General features: G+C 38.8%; 1 protein-coding gene across 1 annotated transcript; it reads left to right on the top strand.

Annotated features, from left to right (window-relative positions):
- The first annotated feature begins 9366 nt into the window (after window positions 1-9366).
- LOC121458039 (interferon-induced very large GTPase 1-like) lies at window positions 9367-16671 on the top strand. Its single transcript, XM_041667158.1, has one exon. It carries the CDS (start codon window positions 9367-9369, stop codon window positions 16645-16647), a length of 7281 nt encoding a protein of 2426 aa, XP_041523092.1. The 3' UTR covers window positions 16648-16671.
- The last annotated feature ends 520 nt before the right edge of the window (window positions 16672-17191 follow it).

A 17191-nucleotide genomic window follows, 5' to 3' on the forward strand; every position in this document is an offset into this window, starting at 1 on the left:
TAAAAATAAATTTTAAAAAATGATAATTGCAGGAAGGCAAATATCTACATTTACATTGAAGAAAGGAACAAAGACTTTGTAGTGGGAAGCAGGTTTCTTGACTATGTTACTGTTTTCACATATAGCTAGGGGATGTAATTAGTAAACTCCAAATGTGTAGGGGAAATTGTGCCCAGTAAATGATCGAATAGTGCTGAACTGTGGTAGATAAATCCCAAATTCATAGCACATGTGAAGGTTACAGTGAGAAATTTACAGCAAGAAACAGCCACTTTATTCACAAGGCAATTAATTCCAACTTGTCTCACATCCTGGCTTATTATTCCAATACAGAGTCCTTAACTCTGATGGATTGACCCTGTGAGATGAGGCTGATTAATTATTAAAAAATTTAGCTTTTAGTGATTTACTATCTGTTGACTATGATTCTCTGATCTGGCCTTTCATATGTTCATGTCTGTTCCAAACTTTCCACCTTCTATCTTCTCTACAAGCCTTGATACACGATTTTGTCATTCAACAATTCTTTTGCTTTCCCACTAAAATGTTTTAAAAAAATTGTTTGTCTTTTCATACCAATATTTTAATTTTTTTATTCTTCCTATTTCCTCATTAAAATCTTGTTTCATATCCTGTACTGATATTCTTGTTTTGATTATTTGATTCTAAATACCTTATAAGTCAATCAATTCATGTCCTCTGTGATTTTGATGCATATTCTTTACTAAGTCTTTTGAACTTTTTGTCTAAGTCTTCATCCCATCAACTCTTATTGCCATCAATTACTGTTGAATTGATCATTTTTAAGCATGTTTATAGAGTTGGTAGGTTTTTGTGCTACCTTGGATTTTCATGTTTCTTGTCTTTCTGCTTTGGACTTCCAGTTCTGAAATTAGTACCTCACATTTTAAATATTATCCATATGCTTTTAGTTCAAGTATTTATAATATTTAAGAATTACTAAATTGTAGAATTGCAGTATTATTTCTCTCCATTGAAATGGGGGTGTAGCACACTATCCCAAACATCAGTCAGCATGTTCAAAGCAATGAATATGATTACAGCACATATCTGAGAGTGATGTGCTAATGGAATAAACAACCACAATTGTTATGTAAAACGAGTAAGAAAATATCAATTTAGAAATAATCACTCCTTCAGTTCCAATCACTTCTAAAGAACAAAGAAACAAGATTGCATTATACCTTGAATGATTAATGAAAAAATATGCATAAATATGGTTATTAGAAAGGGAGAGTTTTACCATTCTTCTCCATAATAGTAATTCTAGCTGAACAGATTAGGAGAGGGAAATATCCAGAGAAATAATTTATTCTTCTCTAATACATTATATCCCAACAGCTGTTAACCCTATCATCAATCCTCACAGTCCCCCTTCTCTTCTCTCCCTCAGATTCACTCCTCCTCTGTACCCCTTCATAAAAACACAGGCCTCTCAGAGAGAACAAGTGAACAAAGAATACCAAGTTACAACAGTACTTAGCACAAATGTTCATTTCAAGGTTGTTGGAGGATACCCAGTAGGAGGAAGTAGATCCCAAGAGAAGGAAAGAGAATCATAGGCACCCCATTTCCACAGTTAGAAATTCCACATGTTCTCATGGTGTCCTCCATGTTCTGGCTCTTACAGTCCCTCCTCCCCTTCAACTTGTGGGCTCCCAGAGCTCCATCTAATACTTGGCTGTGGCTCTCTGCTTGTGCTCCTATCAGTGGCTGGATGGAGCTGCTTTGATGATGATTGGGCTAAGCACCATTCTATGAGTATGGGAAAATTTCATTAGGAGTTATTTAATTTACTTTTTTGACAGCTGTATTTGGTCCTATCTTACGTCTCTGGGCTAATCCTGGTAATCCTGATATTGACAGGAATGGACCCCCTCTTGTGATATGGGCCTCATTGGTTGTCCACTCCACAAGTTCTGTGCCACCATTACCCCAACACATCTTGTAGAGAGGACAAATTATGGGTTGGAAGTCATATGACTGGGTTGATAACTGCTGGAATGATGGAGGAGGGTCACCTATCTATCTGTTGCTTTCATTGGTTAATCAATAAAGAAAACTGCTTGGCCTGATAGGTTAGAACATAGGTTGGTGGAGTAGACAGAACAGAATGCTGGGAAGAAGGGAAGTTAGGCAAATGCTATAGCTCTCCTCTCCAAGATGGACACAGGTTAAGAATCTTCCTGGTAAGTCACCACCTTGTGGTGCTACACAGATTAATAGAAATAGGTAAATCAAGATGTGAGAGTTAGCGAATAAGAGGCTAGAACTAATAGGCCAAGCATTGTTTAAAAAAGAAACAGTTTCTGTGTAATTATATCTGGTAAAGCTAGCTGGGAGCTGGGCCACAGCCCGCTGCTCCCACATCTACAGATTGGTACTTCAACATGATGGAATAAATCCACTTAAAAACCTGAGAGGGCTTTAAAAAAGGGGGGATTGGAGAGTTTAACACAGACTTTTGCTGTTTGCTAGGATGTGCCATAGAGAAATTTCCTGTTTCAGCAATAGCAGTGGAAAAAAGAGCCGGTCATTTAAAAACACAGTGAGGAATACTGAGAATTCAAGAACAATTGCAGTGGGTTTTTGATCCTTCTGCACGTACTGGCTTTGTGGAAGCCTAGGCAGTTTGGATGCTCACCTTACGAGACCTGGATAGAGGTGGGCAGTCCTTGGGCTTCCCACAGGTCAGGGAACCCTGATTGCTCTTCGAGCAGATGAGGGAGGGGGACTTGATCGGGGGAGGGGGAGGGAAATGGGAAGCAGTTGCGGGGACGAGGCAGAAATCCTTAATAAATAAATAAACTTAAAAAAAATAAAATAAAATTAGGTAGATGATTAACTAAAAACAACAAAAAAAAAACAAAAAAAAAAAATCCCACAGCTTCCTGGGGCTGTGCCGCCAGTGCAGTCTCTGGCTATAAAGCATTTCAATGGCTTTTATGGGAATGGATGTTTGTGTTCCCACTTGGGATTGGGAGGAAAGTAGCTGAGACCATGCCCTTGGCTCAGCTCTTCCTGCCTGGGCAGATGGAAGAATGAGATTTGGTCAGGAGGAAGAGCATGGCGTATTTCTGCCGCCATACAGAGAGATGTTTTCAGACTGTGCAATGCTCTGCATGTTAGATTTGGCTGTAACTTGGATTAAAAGATTTTCTGTGCTGCACACTCAGTCTCAGAGTTAAAGTGCTGAGTGTGGCTCCTACCTGGAGGCCCCAGAGCTAGCACAAAATGGTATGTCCTGTATTTTGAAACTGGAGAGAGGTGGAGCCAATATCCAGAGCAGCCTGCTGCTCTGCAGCTCAGAGTCACAAGCGGCTCTGCCATGTTAGCTGTGCCATGCACATGGCTCAGAGGCATGAGAGGAGAGGCTCTGCCATGCTGAACTGTGCTGACCTCAAGCAGGAACTATAGTAATTACCATAATAACAGTACAGTTAAGGTTTAGACTGCACAGGACACAGGTGGTATCGTATTGCCTCTACATGGCGCAACTTAAGTTTTTAAGAAGTGCTTAACATTAAAAAAGATGCTCCTGGATAATAAAGAATTACAGATTCACAATAGAACAGATTCAGACATAAAAAACCTCTAAAAGGGTCACAGTGTTGGATGAATGTATGTAGGCTTGGGAGAGAAAAGAAAAAGAAAAAAAGGGTAAAGTCTTTAAAGAGACAGAGTACAGATAGTTATAGACTAGAAGAAAAATAAGCCATGTAAAAATAAAAAATTCACAGATTATGTATTTTATTGTGTTTTCTTTAAATTTTTGACTGTGAAGGAGCTAAATACAGAGAGACATTTCATTGTGTGGTCTGCCAAACTACATGTATGTTCTAAAGGTAAAACTAATGGGCCAAGCAGTGTTTAAAAGAATACAGTTTCCATGTAATTATTTCAGGTAAAGCTAGCTGGGAGCTGGGCCACAGCCTGCCGCTCCCACATCTACACTGGAAACCTTGCCTGGTTATAGAAGATGGACAGTTCAGGGTCCATATCCCCATTACTAGAAGTCTTTGCAAGGGTTACTGTCATAGATTCCAGGGAGCTTCTACTGCACTAGGCTACCATATCAACCCCAAACGCCCTCCCCCCAAGTTCTAGTCATCTGTCCTAGTACTCCACTGTATAAATGTACCACATTTTATTTACCTGTTCTTCCCTTTAGGAGCACCTAGTTTGTTTCTAGTTTCTGAGTATTGTGAGTAAAGCTAATGCAAGCTAAGTTGAGTAAGTGTCCTTAAGATAGGATGGAGAATTCTTTGGTACAAAAGACTGAAATAGATGGGTTTTGAGGTAGATTGACTCCCAGTTTTCTGACGAACCACCGTGGTAATTTCCATAGTGGATGTATAAGTTTTCACTTTGACCAGCAATGGAGGAGTGTTTACCTTGCTCTACATCCTTACCAGTACATATGTCACTTGTGCTTTTCATCTTAGCCTTTCAGACAGGAGTAAAATGGAATTTCAGAGTAATTTTGATTTTCATTTTCCTGATGATTAAGGCTATTGAATGCTTCTTTAAGTGTTTCTCTGCCACGTGAGATTCTTCTGTTCAGAATTCTATGTTTAGATCTGTATCCCATTATTAATTTGATTTTTTGATATCAAGTTTCTTGAGTTCTTTACATATTTTGGATGTTAGTTCTTTGTCAGATGTGGAGCTGGTGAAAATCTTTTCCATTATGTTGGCTGCTCTTTTGTCCTATTGACAGTATCCTTTGCCCTATGGAAGTGCTTTCAGTTTCATTAGGTCCCATTTATCGAGTGTTTATCTTAGTGCCTGCACTATCAGTACTGTGTTTTTGAAGTTGAATTCTGAGTCAATTAGTTAAAGCCCATTTCCCACTTTCTCTTCTATCAGTTTTAATATATCTGTATCTGGTTTTATTATGCGGAGGACTTTGATCCACTTGGACTAGAGTTTTGTGCAGTGTGATAGGCATGGATCTCTTTGCATTCTTCTACATGCATACATCCAGGTAGAGCAGCTCCATTTGTGGAAGATGTTTTCTTTATTCAACTGTGTATTTCTGGATTCATTATCAAAAATCAGGTGTCTATAGGTATGCATATTTTTTGCTGTATCTTCAATTCAATAACTTTAGGCAGTACATCTATTTTATGTCAGTACCATGCAGTTTTTATTACTATACTTCTATAGTAGAGCTTGAAATCAAAGATGGTCATAATTCCAGAAGTTATTTTATTATTCAGTATTGATTTAGCTGCCCTGGGTTTGCTTTTCCATGGGTTGAGTATTGTGGTTTCAAAGTATGTAATGAGTTGTATTAGACTTTGGTGGAAAGTGAGTTCCATATGTAGATTGCTTTGCGTAAGATGGTCATTTTTACTATGTTAATCCTACTGAGCATAGGAGATCTTTTCATCTTCTGATATCTTCTTCAAATTCTTTCTTCAAAGACTTGAAGTTTTACCATCTAAGTTTTTCATTTGGTTCGTTAGAGTTACCCCAAGATATTATAAATAATGAGGCTATTGGGAAGGTTGTTGTTTTCCTGATTTCTTTCTCAGCCTTTTTGTCATTTGTGTATAGGAGGGCTACTTTTTTTTAGTTAATCTTGTATCCAGTCACTTTGTTGAAGATGTTTATCAGCTATAGGAGGTCCCTGGTAAAATTAGCCATAATTTGACTTCTTCCTTCCCAATTCATATCCCCTTGATTTCCTCCAGTTGTCTTATTGTTCTAGTTTAAATTTCAATTACTATATTGGAGAGAGTGGATGTTTTTTTATTTCTGATTTTGGTAGACTTGCTTTGAGTTTTTCTTCACTAAGTTTGATGTTGGCTGTCTGCTTGCTGTAAATTGCCTTCATTATGCTTAGTTATGTCCCTTGTGTAACTGATCTTTCCAAGACTTTTACCATGAGGCGGTGTTGGATTTTGTTAAAGGCTTTTTCAGTACCTAATGAGATGATCCTATGTTTTTCTTTCCTTTCAGTTTGGTTAGAAGGTAGATTACATTGACTGATTTTCATATATTGAACCTTCCATGCATCTCTGGGATGAAGCTACTTGATATGTTTAATTTTAATGTAGTGTTCGTTTAGGTGTGTGAATATCTTATTATTTTTTATCAATGTTCATAAGGTAAATTGTACTAAATTTTCTTTCTCTGTTGAATCTCTATGGTTTCCATAGTTTGGGTGTCAGGATGACTGTTCCCTGTGGATTCATAACATTAATTGGCTAAGTTCCTTCTGTTTCCATTTTAGAAATAATTTAAGCAGTGTTTGTATTAGTTCTTCTTTGAAGATCTAGCAGAATTCTGCATAAAAACATCTGACCTTGGGCTTTTTTGGGGGGGGGGGAGAATTTTAATGACTGCTTATATTCCCTTAGGAATTATTGATCTATTTAAATTGATATTCTGATCCAATTTTAACTTTCATAGTTGATATCAACTGAGAAATCTATCCATTTCTTTTAGATTTCCATATTTTGCAGAGAGCAGGTTTCTAAAGTACAACTTAATGATTCTTTGGATTTCCTCAATGTCTGTTATGTCCCCCTTTTCATTTCTGATTTTGATAATTTGGATATTCTCTCTCCTTTATTTACTCAGTTTGGATAAGGGTTTGTTTATCTTGTTGATTTTCCCAAAAAACCAACTCTCTACTTTATTAATTTGGGAGTGGGTATTGTCCTTTTATTTTTTATTTAATTTATCTTAACCCTCAGTCTATTTTCTTCCATCTGTTCCTCTTGGGTGTGCTTGCTTTTTTCTTTACCTAAACTTTCAGTTGTGATGCTCTATTGCTGGTATCAGATCTCTCTAATTTTATTATGTAGACACTTAGTGCTATTTGTTTCCTTTAAGAACTGCTTTCATTGCATCCTATAAGTTTGAATACATTGTTCATTCACTTTCATTGAATCCTAGAAAGTCTTTAATTTCTTTCTTTATTTCTACCTTGACCAGAAAGCCCGGCAGGGCCCCCTCAGGACCTACAGCTGACCTGCTTTCATGAAAACATCCGTTTTGCTTAGGAGAACAGGATATCTGTAGTAGGCACATGTTCCAAACTTAGAATGTCAGCAGTTCACAAAAGGGACAGTCGCCACCCCACATGCTGGACTGCTTATCCTCCTGTATCCTTATGAATGATCTTTAAATATAACTCCATTCTGGGAACTGAGGCAAAGACAACCCACAGATGTTTCCCTTATCAAACAGCTATTCTCCTGTCCTGGAATAGACCAATCACTGCTAGTAACCCTTTGAATAAGCCAATCCAATAAGTTGGAAAACAACCTACAGGTCCCCTTACTTGTGTCTGTGAATTTTTGCTTTAAAAGATGGACTGTAACAGCTAACAAATGTCCTTCATACCCTAAACCTGAAGGCCCTATCATGACAGAATAAAAATCCTCTTGCTTTTGCATCAATTGTGGTTATGTGAGTGCAATTTGGAGCAACTCCTCCCTGATGTTTGGACTTCTAGTCCAACAGACCCAGTAGTCATTCAGTAAACAGTTGTTGAACTCCCATGAGATTATAGGCTTTCTGCTCTTTCTGTTGTGGTTGATATCCAGATTTAATATGTGGTGGTCTAACAATATGTATTAGAATTTGCTTGTATTTGTTGAGACTTACTTTGTGACTGAGTATGACTCAATTTTTGGAAAAGTTCTATGAGGTGCTAAAAGGAAGGTATATTCTTCTGTGCTTGGTTGAAATGTTCTATGGATAACTTGTAGATCCCTTTGCTTCATCACTTCTGTTAGAACCAGTGTTTCTTTATCAAATTTTTGCCTATATGATCTCTCCTTTTTGTATGAGTTGGGTATTAAGGACTCATACTAACAATACACAAACACACACACAAACACACATGCACATGTGATATGGGATGTCCTTCTGTATATGTGTTGCTTTTATTGGTTGATAAACAAAGCTGTTTGGGCCAACAGCTTAGCAGAGTAAAGCCAGATGCAAAATCAGAACAGAGAGAGAGAGAGAGAGAGAGAGAGAGAGAGAGAGAGAGAGAGTAGATGGACACAAAGAGATGCCATGCAGCTGCCAAAGGAGAAAGATGCTCTGTAACCTTGCTGGTAGGCCACACTCTCATGGTAATAATCAATGGATTAATGGTGATGTGTTGATTTAAGATATAAGAGCTAGTTAATAAGAAGCCTAAGCTAATAAGCCAAGTAGTGTTGTAATTAATATAGATTCTGTGTGACTATTTAGGTCTGGGCAATGGGAAACTAAAAAACAGTCTTGCTTACATGGTGATTTGAATAAGAATGGCAATAGGCTCATATCTATGAATGCTAAATTCTCAGTTGATGGATTCCCTGTAAAGGATTAGGAGGTATGGCTATGTTGGAAGAGGTATGTCACTAGAGGTGGGCTTTGAGGTTTCAAAAGATTCAAGACATTCTCCGTCTCTCTCTTTTTCTCTTTCTCTCTCTCTATCTCTTTCTAATCCCTCAATCCATTCCCTTCATTTCCCTCTCTCCTCTTTCTCCCATCTCTTTATCTTTCTCTGTGTTTCTCTGTCTCTCTGTCTGTGTCTCTCTCTGTCTCTCTGTCTCTGTCTTCCTCTATGTCTCTTTCATACACACATAGACACACAAATTATTTTGCTTTCTCTCTGTATTGTTCTTGTGTTTCAAAATGTGAGCTCTCAGTTATTGTTCCAGTACAATGCCTACCTGACTGCTTCCAAGCCTCCTGATATGACCATGGACTCTAACCATATGAAATCATAAGCTCCAAATTAAACAAATTCATTTACAAGTTGTCTTAGTCACAATGTTTTATTTCAATAGAAAATACTCTAAGAGAGTATCCTAGAACAAAATGAAAAAGTTAGAAGTAAGCGACCAGTATAAACAAAGTAGAAATTTATTTATGATAGCAGGTCAAACCAATACTACAAAACTTAAGATTTATTCAGAGATATTTCATTGGAAGCAATAAACATAGGTTTCAGAGAAACAAATACAGAAAAGCTAATTAACATATAGAAATCGCTCTTATTTTAAGATAAAAAAAATTAGTTGTCACCTAATTTTGTATTAAAATTTAACCATTAACTTAATGGTTCTGATGTTGAGTCAATGTAGGAGGAAACATATAAAATCAGTCTACTATGTTAAAGTTCTTAATGATAGCTAAATATATAAATTATATTCAGTAAACAGAAAATAATACAACAATGATTTTAAATGAGTGTAAATAAGACAATTAGATGAAGGCATGAAAAACCTTGGAGACTCCTCTCCTAAGAACACTTACATATTGGATAATGTGGATAAGATATCTTACAGTTGAGACACAGAATAAATAAATATCTATTTTTCCAGAGCAATGGACACAGCAAAGTTCATCCCTGATGAACCTCAGTCCAGAAGCAGAAGGAAGCAAGATCTCCAGGAGGTGCTGACAGAAGTGGGGTTGTCTGTTGACTACTGGCTGCCTAAGCTTCAGGAAGTTCTTGGTGTGACCTGTGCCCAGGCCTTACAACACTTAGAAGAAAAAGACCTCCAGAAGCTGAAGTCCCAGACACAATACACATGGGAAGAAAAGGCTCTGGAGAAGCTGCTTGACCTCTCACAGCCGAATAGTGTTGCAGAGTTCCAGGACACCTCAGAGGCGATAATAGAGGGCAGACAGCAGCAGGCAGAACAGGCACTGCAGAAACTGAGGGCCTTGCAGTCACAAGGGAAGCATAGACAGGAAGAAGAAGTAAGGATGAAGGAAGCAGAGTTGAGGCAAGCAATGGAGATCCCAGAAGAGTGCTGGCCAGGGCCAGAAGTACCCCTCAAAGATATCACTGAAACAATGGAGAGACATCTCAGTCACATAAAAGCAGCAATGATAAAAAGTCAAAACTTCTCAGATAGAGACCTGCTAAGATTCACATCTGGTGGACGGGTCCTGCAGGGAATTTATAAGACCAGCCACCAAAAGGACTTGGCAAAAAGGAGAGAAGAACTACTCAGGGTGCCGAAGGAACTGTTCCTCTTTGGGTCTGAGCAAGGAAAACGGATGGAAACAAAAGAATTCACATCTTCTTATGAAGAATCCCTGTTTACTGAAACTGTGGAGAAGTTTGGTTTCCAGTTAACACTTATAGCCAAGGGTGGAGGCTGGGGATTTAATTTTGAAGGTGGAATGGATACAGTCAAGCATTTAGAATCCAAAGACATCCAACAATCACATTCTAAGCACACTTATTTCTGCTTGTCGAAGTTCAGCTACAACCCACTAGCCTCCTTCCACTTTTGCAAAGATCAGCTCCAGCTTTCCTCCGCTGCTCTCAAGGAACTGAAAATCATTGAAGAACAACTGGAACACACAGAAGGACCAGACAGATTCCTTGTAGTGAGGAAAAGGACTGAAAACTTCTTCAGCAGATTTGGCTCTCATGGTAATCAAGGCCCTCTGCATTTGGGGGGAATATTCTACTGGAAGGCCATTTCAGAGGGTTTCAAAAGTGACCAGCTGGATTGTGTGAAGCAGCAGGCAGCAGAGGCCTTGGATAGTTATGTAAGAGGGAGCCACAGGGGCTTCGGAGTTGAAGTTGGGGGAGAGATGATGGCATCAGATGCACATTCAGAAAGCTCCTATAAAAATTCAACTAATCAACAGCTCCAAATCAAAGTTCAGTTATCTATGGCCCAGATAGGTGGACCACCAGAAGCAAATGGAATTGTTCAGTGGACAACTGGCCTTCTTGCCTGCAACAAAACCTGGTGTGTCATTGACCGAGAACATCAGCTGGTACCCATTTGGGACATCATCATATCAAATCACAGAAGCAATTTTAAGGACCCCTTTCTGGTGGCTAACTGTCTGGCAGAAAACTATACTGCTCTGACAGGCCTTGCTTCCCACATCCAGCCTGAAGAACATATACCAAATACCATAAAGGAAGCAGGACTTTTCCTGAATGATATAAAATCCTGGGAGGTCTCAGACCCTGAACAACAGCTTAACTACCTGATGGATTTTATGCAAACACTGGCACACAAAACAAAAGGTTATGATGTTTGGATTAATACATGCCTCACAAATTGTAATCTACAAAATTTTCTTATAAACATTGTCAACTTTTGCAAAAAGTCTTCCATTAAAAAGACTCAGTTTATTAAATCTCAGTTCCGCAGCCTTCTAGAACCTCATGTCTACAAAGTGAAAAACTTTCCTCAGGTAAAGACAATCATGCAGTGGATTGACCAGACAGAGTCAGAGGAACAGCAAATTAAAATCACTGAATTGTCTGAATTCCTTAATAGTCTGAAAGAAATCCAAAAAGCTCTCGTGGAAGCAAATGACAAATCTGAGTCTCTAGAAACAGTGGAAGAGGCTCAAAGAAAGGCTACCTGTGATGTCACCACAGCTCTTAGCTCCTTCTTGAACTATCTCAGAGAAGCAGAGCAGCCAGACATGCAGCTGCTACTACTCTGCATTGCAGCTGCTGCAGGCTATCAGCTGGAAAGCAATGTTTTCCAGCCTCTCCTGGGGTTCACTGAAATAAACTTCCTACTGGATGAAATACAAACTGTCCAACACAGATATCAGGAGCTCAAAACTATCCACACTTACAGGGCACAGGCATTCCTAGTGCTCAAAGCTCTGACCACCACAGTTGGACTCTCAGCCATTTCTCTAGAAGAAAAAGCACAACGCTTGACATTGACAAGGCAGCATATGGAACACTTACTTTGTACTAAGGTTGCACATCTCCTCACAATGTTTGGAACAGATCATGATTGGGAGAATCTAGAGAATAATTTGAGATTACTCATTGATGGGAGCTATGAAGATGCCATCTCTTCTTTGCAAATGGATGAGGTAAAAAAGCAATTGCAAAGTCTCCAGATTAAAAAGAAAGAAAAACAAAATGATGATAACAATGAAAAAGAGGTGATAGAAAAAGGACCTTTTCTAGATTTACTCCAACGTCTGGGTCTAGAACATCACTACCCAAAAAGGATGAACCGAGCTGACTTCCATCTGATCTATAAGAATTCTGTGTACAATACACAGCCAAGATCTGAACAGGAACTTCCCTTCTATTTCCTACAAAAGCTACTGATGCTAGACTGTGGGTTCAGATATCTGATCTTCAAAAATGATGGAAATAGAGACACTCAAGACTCTGTAGTTCCTTTCAACCAGGAAAATGATGTTGTTGATCCATACGAAGAGCTGTTTGATGACAGTGATGAAGTCACTAATTCTTTACCCACTGAGATCCTGCCCCACATTCACCCAATGGACATCCAGATGGCCATTTTTCACTGTGTAGATGATCTTGCCAGACAATATATTTTGTCCAAACTTTCCATTTGTCAATTTGCACTCCCCCTTATAGTGCCAAATCCCAACACTTCTCAGATGGAATTCTCTCTCTGGTCTCTCAGAAAAATCAGGAGAAGTTGGCAAGAATCAAGTAAATCACCACAGGACAAGAGCTATAGTCACAGGAATCAGCAGATGTGCCGTGTCTCTACACCCATTGTGTCCTTCATTAGAGTTGGAAAAGGCTTCTCTGCTTCCAAATCTCAGATCATGAACTCTCTCCTCAGTAGACATAAACATGATGTGTTTTTTCACAGGCACTGCAGAGGAAGCAGCAAATATTGTCTCCTGATGGAGGGAGTGGTGGAGATCTCCTGGTTCTGTCCTGGGGGTCAAGGTGAGGACACATTTGATAAGTGTGTGGCCTTCACCAATCTTCATGGAGATGCCAAAGAACATAGACAACAACTCAGCTTCCTGCAGGATATCTCTTCTCTCATTGTGATCCTCATGTCAGCTTCTGATAACAATAAAGAAAACCAAAACCTTGTCAGAAACCTGTGGCAGTCATCAAAATCTGTGATCTGTCTGATTGATGACAAAGAAAAGTTCATGGCTAATTATTCAGGCAGAAGGGTGAGGATTGGCATTAGGAATAGAAATGAAGCAGAATTAACAGAAGAACTCACGACTGCCATTGAACATTTACTAGAAGTCTCTGGCACTGCTCTCAGTATAGAAGACTGTTCACAGATGGCTCAGAAACAAGGATTCATGATTGATGAATACCAAAGAACATTGAAGGAGGCCAAAGAAAAAGCACAGACAAATAGGAAACTCCTGGAGCAATCCGAAGTATCTCAGATAAAAGAAAATTTGCTGCCCCTTCAAGGACAACTGTGGCACCATTGGTGTAAGAAAGACAAAGAACTCTATCATCTGCAAGAAAAAGGGCATCGGAGCATTGAACAACACAAGAGTGACATTCAGAAAGAAAAACAAAAAATACGGTGGCAGCAGTTTAAAAAGGCCTTCCCTCTCAATGGTTTCATGAAATCTGTCCTACAAATTCTCAAAGAAGACTCAGAAAATAACCTCAAATTCTACTTCTTATATTGGTTAAGTGTGGTTTTGGAAAATCTAACTGTAGAACACTTGGAGAATTTACATGGAAAACAACAATATTTGTGGTCACAGGTACAGGAAGAAAAGCAGAAAACACAGAAGAGCAGCTCCCTGACACTCTGGCAGAAGCAGATAGAAGCCAACTCTACCGAGATTCTTAACTGCACTTTAGGAATTGAGCACGTTCTCAGAGAAGTTGCCCAGATATATGAAGCTCTGGAAGAAACTTCCTCCTTGAGAGACAGCCTTTTTCTCTGCCTCCCCCAGATTGCTGCAGATTTGATGGTAGCTGGAGTTCCCATTGAGCTGATGGATGGAGATGCTTCATATGTGCCTCTAAAGTGGGTGACAGCTGTTTTTGACAAGATCTCAGAGAAAGTTGGAGACAAAAGGCTGTTTGTTCTCTCTGTCCTTGGCCTACAGAGCTCAGGAAAATCAACCCTACTGAATGCACTGTTTGGGCTGCAGTTCACAGCCAGTGCAGGCAGGTGCACTAAGGGGGCCTACATGCAGCTCCTGAAGGTGGAAGAGACATTCACAGAAGAACTTGGCTTTGATTTTGTGCTTGTTGTAGACACAGAAGGACTTCGGGCTCCAGAACTCAACAACAAATCCAGGAATTGGGACAATGAGTTGGCAACATTTGTCATTGGCCTTGCAAACTTGACTCTGATCAATATTTTCGGGGAGAATCCTTCAGAGATGCAGGATATCCTGCAAATTGTTGTCCAGGCCTTTCTGAGAATGAAACAAGTGAAAATCTCCCCCAGTTGCATCTTTGTCCATCAGAATGTGGGAGAAGTTACAGCTAAAGACCAAAACATTGAAGGCCGAAGGAGACTAGAACAGAGACTGGATGAAATAACAGCATTAGCTGCTGAACAGGAAGAGTGCTCAAACATAACCCGCTTCAGCGATGTAATTAGATTTGATGTCAATAGTCATGTCTACTACTTTGCTCACCTCTGGGATGGCAATCCCCCAATGGCCCCTCCCAATCCTCACTATAGCCACAACGTCCAGGAGTTGAAAACTGGGATTCTTAGGATTGCCCAGCAGGAATCCAAGGGAAGGATCATGAAGATGTCAGATGTAAAATTCCTAGTTCAGGATTTATGGAAAGCCCTGGTTAGTGAGAACTTCATTTTCAGTTTCAGGAACACCCAAGAGGTCATAGCCATGAGTAAACTGGAATCCATGTATAACCACTGGACCTGGGAACTGAGAAGTTATGTTCTAGACTTACAGAATCAGTTGAACAATCAGATTCACAATGGGAAAATCCTGACTCTCACAACTAATGCAGTGGAGGGTCCAGTCAGTACAAAATATGAAACCATCAAGCAAGAATTTGACAAGTATTTTGAAGAAGACCCAGATAGTGAAACATTGGTTCAATGGAAAGCAAATTTTGAAAATAAGCTACTAATGCTTAAAGATGCACTTATTTCAGACACCAGAAATAAAGGCAATGAGCTCATCAGTCTTAAACAAAGCCAAGAAAGACTAGATAAACAAAAGTCACAATATGAAAATGAACTGTTAGAGATGAGCCAAAAGTTGGCTTTAGATGTGAAGGGTAAAGAATTAAGTGATGAAGAGTTGCTTCAGAAATTCAATCAAGTTTGGACAAATTGGATCTACAATGTGTCTTCTACTGTACCCCTTGTCAGAGAACCTGACATTGATTCAGATGCTGAAAATATTTTCCTACAGTGTTTCAAAAAGGACAAAAATATTGCAGAAAGACTAAAGAAAAAGAATGGAGAAATATTTGACATCAATTATGACAAGCATGTCCAAATGAAAAAAAGATATTATATAATTTCGAAAAAAATAGAAACTAGCCATAAAGAGTCAATTAATAAAACTACCAACAATATTTATTTAAGATTTAATGAAATAATTAAAAACATTTGGAAGCAAAAGCGTGATTACAGTCAGCATGATTTTCATGAAATTTTGATGATAATAGAAAATGAACTGAAATCTGTTTCCCCTGAGGAAGAATACACATTTACCAGAGACTACATCATTGACTTATCCTTGTACTTATTCCAAAGGGCATCTAGGAGTTTCAAAGAAATTCATGATGCATTTAAAAGAGCAAATGATCCTGTGAACTATCTAGAGAGCAAGAAAGACGATTTCTTCATGAGTTTTAAGATCTCCTGCCAAGGCGCCACATCCATCACATCTTTTGTGAACTTCCTGTGGCTCAAGCTCACTCCTGCTATCTCTGCCACGATATGGGAAAAAATGGGCCTTAAAGTAGCTGGGGACATGAAAGTCACATGCCCTGCATTCAATGGAAACAGGGCTAACCTGGAGAAACATGTTCTCATTTCTCTGGCAGAAGAAGAAAACTTTGATAAGTATTGGCAGTACATTCATCATCCAGAATCCTTTTTCAGGGATTACATTAGAGACCACATTAGAAGACATTGTTCAGAAAAAGGAGGTGAAAAAATAAAGACATTTTTAGAAATAATTTTAGGAGACATAAAGAATGTCATCCTCTCTGCCATTCATAAGACCACAGAAGTAGCAAATGAAAGCAGCACTGCTTCTCGCTGGTTGGATTTGTTCTGTGATCACCTAGGGAGCCACCTGATCTTTCCAAGAAGAGACCTCATAAGCATCGAGCACCAGGAGATAAAGGACACTGAGTTTCTCAAAGAAGCCATGAGTGAAGCTTTAGATCCTGAATTGAGGAAAGTCGAAAAGGACTGCTCAAGTAAGCCCATAGATGAAATGATTCCTGACATTCAGAAAATTCTCTCTGACCAGCTCTGTGGCTGCTGGAAGCAGTGTCCTTTTTGTAAAGCAATTTGTACCAACACCATTCACGAACATGATGGCGATCACAGTGTGCCATTCCACCGTCCTCAGGCTGTCATTGGATGGTATTATCATAAAACAGATTACTTTGACATTAACTGCTGTACTACTTCTGTAGCAAGTAACAATACATTTACTTTAAATGGCATGCAGTGGTTCCCATACAAGAAATATCGAGAAGCAGGAGGTGATTGTGCCACATGGAGCATCACCCCAGACTCATCTACCCAGCCATATTGGAAATGGTTTGTCTGTCACTTCAGATCAGAGCTAGAAAAGAATTATGGGAAAAAATTTACAGACATAGGTACTATTCCAGATTCATGGACCAAAATCACAAAGGAAGAAGTACTTGATGACTTGAAAAAACTGTAATTGCCACACACAAAACACTAGCACTGCCCCACAAATTTCACAATAGCCTAATGGCAATTTAGGTAGCATCTTCAAGGTTCTACCTTTAAAATGAAATAAGTAAAAACAAATTAATTAACATTTCAATATTTGAAGATTTTCTTCTTAAAAAAAATCCCTTTCTCCTTTGCTTTCTTCTGCTTAAACATAGTGTGCTAAACATGAGATTGTATGATAAAATCAGTATCCATTCAAAAGCCTCTTTCATACTTGATTATTTCTAATATGCGTTTAAATATTTAGTGACTCGGAAAAAAGTTGTCTCATTAGAAGGAGATGCTAGTATTTCTGTCTGTGACACATTCCTTTAGAACAACTGAGTGGGAAACTCAACCAGCAAATACATCTGAGGAAATGCTAACTTAAATTAGTTTAAATAGATGTTTTCACCCACTCTAATTATGGGAAAACTTTGCTGATTTTCATTGTATCAACTTTCACTAATTATTAAGGATGTCAAAGTAGAGCAATTTAAATAGCCTCTCTTCTGGAAAAAAAACAGTCA

Source organism: Microtus oregoni, unplaced genomic scaffold, assembly GCF_018167655.1.
Source record: "Microtus oregoni isolate MIOR12 unplaced genomic scaffold, Mior012 000016F_ref0000370, whole genome shotgun sequence".
Lineage (NCBI taxonomy): Eukaryota > Metazoa > Chordata > Mammalia > Rodentia > Cricetidae > Microtus > Microtus oregoni.

What these genes read in the sequence shown, in the direction of transcription:
- LOC121458039 (XM_041667158.1), top strand. Translation starts at nt 9,367, where the DNA reads ATGGACACAGCAAAGTTCATCCCTGATGAACCTCAGTCCAGAAGCAGA.